Raw genomic sequence first — 6,715 nt, forward strand, 5'->3', positions numbered from 1 at the left:
TCAAGACAGACAACTTTAGGGGAATAAAAGATAAAAGATTTTTTTAAGTCCATGAGAGAAAACAGGACAAACCATGAAGGATGGGAGTGAGACCCTGATTATCCCCCCTTTAGGATCCCCCTCTGAGGAGGCTTTGTAAAGCTGAACACTTTGTGGCAACAGTTTGTTGAAGGCCCTTTTCTATTCCAGCATGACTGTGCCCCAGTGCACAAAGCAAAGCTCCATAAAGACATGGTTGGATGAGTTTGGTGTGGAAGAACTTGACTGGCCCACACAGAGCCCTGACCTCAACCCCATCCAACACCTTTGGGATGAACTGGAACGGAGATTGTGAGCCAGGCCTTTTGGTCCAACATCAGTGTGTGACCTCACAAATGCTCTACTGCATGAATGGGCACAAATTCCCACAGAAACACTCCAACATGTTGTGGAAAGCCTTCACAGAAGAGTGGAAGCTGTTAGAGCTGCAAAGCTGTCTGTGTGTTTACAATGAGACGTCGTTAAAGTCTGTTGGTGTGATGGGCGGGTGTCTCAATACTTTCGCACAGGATGTTGCAAATGTTACAAAGTAGCAAGCTGTTTCCTCTCACCACGCAGTTTAACTCTGCAGCACCTCTGATCCCTCAGAAGCGGTTCTTCCTCATCTGTCGGCTGCTTTTGGTCCGCACTCCTGCTGAAGGTAAACCAACTCGTCCTGTTACTGTTCATTTACTGTGATTATGAGCAGAAACGCCAAAGATCGTCTGGTTTGTGCGGTGGTCTTTGTGAACCAGCAGTTTGTTCATGTTGTGAAGATGTCAGTCGGTGTGTGTCGGTAACAGACGAGTTCAGCCTGAGGCTTCAGGGATGGTCGAGTTTCTTCTGTGTTTGGGTGACTGCTTTAAAAGGCTTAAAGGTTTTGTGAATATAACACACACACACGTCACATGACGTGACGTCACGCTTTGTTCTGAGGCTGACGCAAACTACTTCCGGCTTTAGCTCAGCGAAGTGAGCTACGCAGTGAAAACAAAGTGATAACTGATAAGCCATGAAAAGACGTCACTGATGGCACACGGACAGACAAGAGTCTCCTGGCTGTGACTTTTATTTCATTAAGAAGCTGATTGTTGATGTAAATTCAACAGGCAATAAAAACACTCACAGGGACAAAAAGGTCACAGTTTAAAAGCTAAAAAGTCAGGAACCGTTTGGGTCCATCAGGTTGGAGTCTTCAGAGCTTTGAGTGATCCTACGTTTCCTTTCCAGCTCACTTTGAGACACCTGAAATGCACCGAAACAAGTTGGACAGCAGGACACCTGAACTCTCACCTGCCCGTCCTCAGCCATTCACATTCACATTCACATGAGGAGTCTATGGTTACTGGGAGGACCTGACCGACACACCATCAGGTGGGACTTTCTTACCAGCTGGAGTAAATTTGCACTGAAACTGATTTAATGTTGTTTTTGCTGAACATCACAGACCTTAAAGATGATCGTACTCCTGCTGCTGGTGGTCTAATCTGTCCTCTAATAAAAGTGTGTCCTCTCCGACAGGGACAGGATGGTCTGGGTCCTTCTGCTGGTCGTCCTCACAGCCTCAGTCTGTGGTAACAGCCGTCTTCATCTTCTGTTAATCTGCTGGTTGTTCGAGTGTCTGCTGGAGCTAAAAGCTCGACGTCTCAACTCCACATGATGTCCCTCATTGTTCCCTCTCTCGTCTGCAGGGATGTTTGCTGAGAGAAAGACTCCCACCGTGTATCAGGCGGAGGAGGACGACAACATCACCGTCACATTGGACAGTCACAACCAAACCGACTTGTCTCTCGCCAACATCATTTGCCTCCTGCAATCGAAGCCTCTGAAGGTTTTGTATCAAACGATTGGTGGTGCTGAGGTCCCAGAGTCTCAGCATCAGCAGTTTGCAGGACGGGTGCTCTGTGACGGAGACGCCCTGAGACGAGGACGAGTCCAACTTCACGTGTCCAGAGTCACAGCTGAAGACTCAGGTGATTACAGGTGTGATCTGGCTGCTGATTACGACAGGAAGGAGAGGAGATGGAGGCTGAAGACCACCGGTAAGCTGATGGAGCAGGACATGAGGAGTGTGTGTGTGTGTGTGTGTGTGTGTGTGTGTGTGGATGTCTCACCTCCACCCAGACTGCAGAGACATGAACCTAATCACCTGCTGATGTCCCCCACAGAGATGTTTGCCTTGAACGTGTCCCATCGTGGAGCCAACAGCGACGTGTCCCTCAACACACCAAAGTCACCTGAAGGTACGTCATTGAGAGGAGCTGTTACCATGGTTACCCACAATAATAATATAATAAAATTGCAGACCAGATTGGACCCAAAGCTGGAGCCAGTTCAGTCCAATGAGAGCTGCTCACCTGTTGTCTCTTGTCCCTCACAGGTTTCAAATTTCTTTTCTTGACTCGAGGAAGGTTTTACAAACATAAGAATATGTCATTCGTAATAGAAAAGTCAGAGCAGACCTTGTTTGCAGTTTGCAGACGTCTCTCATCTCATAGTGGTCTATGGGGAAACAGGAAATTTCCATTTCAGTACTGCGAGTGGCCACTGGGCAAAACTGGAGACAAAGCTGATGTTTCTCTCTCTTCATGCAGGTGAATCAGGATGGTCAAAGACGGAGCTCATAGTGTACCTGATGTTGGCTGTTGGTGTTGTGGTTTTGGTTTCTGCCCTTGTTGGTCATCAAGTTTATCTGAGAAGGCGCTCAGCTCAAGCTTCTCGAGGTAACACAGGGTCTATTCGCTCTTCCTGTTGTCTTAAATGGAAATGTTTAGTGTTTTCTGATTTGTCTGTACTGACGTTGGTCTCCTGTCCATCACACAGCTCAAGACCAGGATGTTCAGTCCCTCAGTGAGCCCCTGAAACAGATCAACAACAAGTCAGGCACACATCCACATGTGATCCAGGTTCCAAACGGTTCAGGACTTCAGAACCTGACCCTCAAACCCCCATCAAACATGAGGAGCACTTTGATGGTTTCTCCAAGATGATTCTTCACTGCACTGAAACAAACTTTTCAAACTGCTCCTGAGGACATTGAAAATACTGTTTATTTGTATTCTGTTGTCTTTTTCTTTCTTTTTCTTTCTTTTTGGCATATGAACTTCACGTCTTCCGGAAGCCACATGCTAACTACACGGTGAAAACTAAGTGATAACTGATAAGTGAGGACATGCAGTCAGGGGACAGAAAAACGATTAATGAAATAAAATCAGTGTTAATATTTTTCCACTGGCCTGTGCTTTAATGTAATTTCGGTTCCGACAAGTTTTGATCATTTTTATAGTCAAAATCGCTGAATCATACTTAACTCAACGTACTACCTCTGCCCCGAGGCGTGTCGAGATTTCGCAATCCCTGAGCGCGTGCTTGTTCCCATTTCTCTGCATGTTTCCAACAACCTGCTTGAAGACATTTTTGTTATGCGTGTCAATCGCCATAGTGTTCAGTAATGTATTTCAGGTGTGTGTGTGATATTTAAGTCTTGTTGATCAGACAAAATCCACAAGGAAAAGCTTTCAGTGAGGCCGGCAGTACATCTGCCTCACACACGGGGGCGATAGTGAGCCTGAGTTTAGTACGAGGTTTACACTTTCGGAAGTGAAAGCAGTGACGACCTGAGCCTCCACTTCACTGTTTTCTTCGCTGGCTTGTCCGTTTCTAAAACATGTTGGGCCACAGTTTTTACGTGGTCGAAATGCAAACTGAAACGGTCTGTTTTTGTCAAAACCTTCCTGAACAGGTGGACAAAAGGACTTTTTATTTTTATAAATTGATTCATTTGATTCAACACCATTGGAATCTATTGCCTGTTTCTTGCCTATTGAGTGCACCAAACTGAAGAAGCAAATGAAGCAAATAAACCAGATGTGCCGAGACAGATGTTTCAACAAAGGGACTGAGCAACACTCATGGAAATCATACAAAGATATGTAGTAGCAGGATCAATAATATGAACCGACAGGTGGAGGCTGCAGAGACATGCCCACATGTTACGAGCATCAGACTGTTTATCACAGGTGTGTTTTTAAACACACTATAAGTGGAGTACATACTAACACTGTCCAAGGAAACTGGTGCCCACTTCAAAACTACATCCTGCTGTCAGTGCCTCCCCAACCACAAACCTCACTGCTGATAAACCATGAAAAGACGTCACTGATGGCACACGGACAGACAAGAGTCTCCTGGCTGTGACTTTTATTTCATTAAGAAGCTGATTGTTGATATAAATTCAAGAGGCAATAAAAACACTCACAGGGACAAAAAGGTGATTCATATACACAGTAAACAGGTCACAGTTTTAAAGCTAAAAAGTCAGGAACCGTTTGGGTCCATCAGGTTGGAGTCTTCAGAGCTTTGAGTGATCCTACGTTTCCTTTCCAGCTCACTTTGAGACACCTGAAATGCACCGAACAAGTTGGACAGCAGGACACCTGAGCTCTCACCTGCCCGTCCTCAGCCATTCACATTCACATTCACATTCACACGAGGAGTCTATGGTTTCTGGGAGGACCTGACCGACACACCATCAGGTGGGACTTTCTCACCAGCTGCAGTCAATTTGCACTGAAACTGCTTTAATGTTGTTTTTGCTGAACATCACAGACCTTAAAGATGATCGTACTCCTGCTGCTGGTGGTCTAATCTGTCCTCTAATAAAAGTGTGTCCTCTCCGACAGGGACAGGATGGTCTGGGTTCTGCTGGTCGTCCTCACAGCCTCAGTCTGTGGTAACAGCCGTCTTCATCTTCTGTTAATCTGCTGGTTGTTCGAGTGTCTGCTGGAGCTAAAAGCTCGACGTCTCAACTCCTCATGATGTCCCTCTTTGTCCCCTCTCTCATCTGCAGGGATATTAGCTGTGAAAATGTTTCCTACTGTCTATCGGCTGGAGGACGACAACATCACCGTCACATTGGACAGTCATGACCAAACCGACTTGTCTCTCGCCAACATCGTTTGCCTCCTGCTGTCGAAGCCTCTGAAGGTTTTGTATCAAATGATTGACGGTGCTGAGCTCCCAGAGTCTCAGCATCAGCAGTTTGCAGGACGGGTGCTCTGTGACGGAGACGCCCTGAGACGAGGACGAGTCCGACTTCACGTGTCCAGAGTCACAGCTGAAGACTCGGGAGATTACAGGTGTGATCTGGCTGCTGATTACAACGGGAAGGAGGATAGATGGAGGCTGAAGACCACCGGTAAGCTGATGGAGCAGGACATGAGGAGTGTGTGTGTGTGGATGTCTCACCTCCACCCAGACTGCAGAGACATGAACCTAATCACCTGCTGATGTCCCCCACAGAGATGTTTGTCTTGAACGTGTCCCATCGTGGAGCCAACAGCGACGTGTCCCTCAACACACCAAAGTTACCTGAAGGTACGTCATTGAGAGGAGCTGTTACCATGGTTACCCACAATAACAATATAATAAAACTGCAGATCACATTGGACCCAAAGATGTCAGAGCAGACCTTGTTTGCAGTTTACAGACATCTCTTATCTCAAAGTGGTCTATGGGGAAACGGGAAATTTCCATTGCAGTACTGCGAGTGGCCACTGGGCAAAACTGGAGACAAAGCTGATGTTTCTCTCTCTTTATGCAGGTAAACCAGGAGGGTCAAAGACGGAGCTCATAGGGTACCTGATGGCTGTTTGTGCTGTGGTTTTGGTTGCTGTCTTTGTTGGTCATAAAGTTTATCTGAGAAGGTGCTCTACTCAAGCTTCTCGAGGTAACACAGGGTCTATTCGCTCTTCCTGTTGTCTTAAATGGAAATGTTTAGTGTTTTCTGATTTGTCTGTACTGACGTTTGTCTCCTGTCCATCACACAGCTCAAGACCAGGATGCGCAGTCCCTCAGTGGGCCCCTGAAATAGATCAACAACAAGTCAGGCACACATCCACATGTGATCCAGGTTCCAAACGGTTCAGGACTTCAGGACCTGACCCTCGAGCCCCCATGAAAGATGAGGAGCACATTGATGGTTTCTCCAAGATGATTCTTCACTGCACTGAAACAAACTTGTGCTCCATATGAGCATTTTTCAAACTGCTTTACTGCTTTATATCCTGAGGACATTGAAAATACTGTTTATTTGTATTCTGTTGTCTTTTTCTTTCTTTTTGCCATATGAGCTTGAACTTTGCACAACTCATTTCATTTCCACAATACCGCAGTGCCACTGTGAATATTGTTGCCATCCCTGTTCACTGTTTATATCTTCTTTTTCATTCTGATTGTTTCTATATTTATATAGTGTTGTTTTATATTTATAGCATTAAGTATTTTGTAGGTTATTGAGCTTATTCCAGGACCAGAGAAACTAATTTGGTTCCGACTCATGTTTCTACATGTGTGAAAGGACAGTAAAGCTCCTTGAATCCTTGAATCCTTGAATCCTTGAGAGTGTTTGTGGGACATAAACCCGTAGCAGCCGTCACCACATGTTAAGCTCTTATTGAAGTGTTGATGTCTTCTGTTCCTCCATGCTGGTGATGAAGCTGTCTGTCCCCGTCACATGACTGCAGAATCTCAGGACTTTCTTCAAACGGAGCACAAACGTCCTGCTGGACTCTCAGACGACCCGATTGGACTTTGGAGGTCCAAGGTGACTTTGAGCAGAACCGTGAGACGTGTGGTCCTGAGTGCTTTGGATGGTGCTGAGCTTCAGGTGGTTGTTGGTGCATGTGATGAAGCTCTG

General features: G+C 46.0%; 2 protein-coding genes across 4 annotated transcripts; both read left to right on the forward strand.

Annotated features, from left to right (window-relative positions):
• The first annotated feature begins 582 nt into the window (after positions 1 to 582).
• On the forward strand, positions 583 to 6,403 carry LOC124054748. 3 transcript variants are annotated; one of them, XM_046381107.1, is made up of 8 exons: positions 583 to 679; positions 1,249 to 1,392; positions 1,540 to 1,592; positions 1,710 to 2,060; positions 2,187 to 2,261; positions 2,613 to 2,741; positions 2,842 to 3,053; positions 6,092 to 6,403. In XM_046381107.1, exons 2-7 carry the CDS (start codon positions 1,346 to 1,348, stop codon positions 3,006 to 3,008), a joined length of 822 nt encoding a protein of 273 aa, XP_046237063.1. In that variant the 5' UTR covers positions 583 to 679; positions 1,249 to 1,345; the 3' UTR covers positions 3,009 to 3,053; positions 6,092 to 6,403. The 3 variants fall into 3 exon arrangements, with proteins under 3 accessions (XP_046237063.1, XP_046237064.1, XP_046237065.1); XM_046381108.1 differs by lacking the exon at positions 6,092 to 6,403 and having other exon boundaries at positions 2,842 to 3,244; XM_046381109.1 differs by lacking the exon at positions 1,249 to 1,392 and having other exon boundaries at positions 602 to 679.
• LOC124054753 lies at positions 4,386 to 6,403 on the forward strand. Its single transcript, XM_046381116.1, has 6 exons — positions 4,386 to 4,553; positions 4,701 to 4,750; positions 4,868 to 5,215; positions 5,320 to 5,394; positions 5,621 to 5,746; positions 5,847 to 6,403. The coding sequence occupies exons 2-6, from the start codon at positions 4,708 to 4,710 to the stop codon at positions 5,888 to 5,890; spliced, it is 636 nt and encodes a 211-aa protein (XP_046237072.1). The 5' UTR covers positions 4,386 to 4,553; positions 4,701 to 4,707; the 3' UTR covers positions 5,891 to 6,403.
• Positions 6,404 to 6,715: the final 312 nt, after the last annotated feature.

This window comes from Scatophagus argus, chromosome 23, assembly GCF_020382885.2.
Source record: "Scatophagus argus isolate fScaArg1 chromosome 23, fScaArg1.pri, whole genome shotgun sequence".
Lineage (NCBI taxonomy): Eukaryota > Metazoa > Chordata > Actinopteri > Scatophagidae > Scatophagus > Scatophagus argus.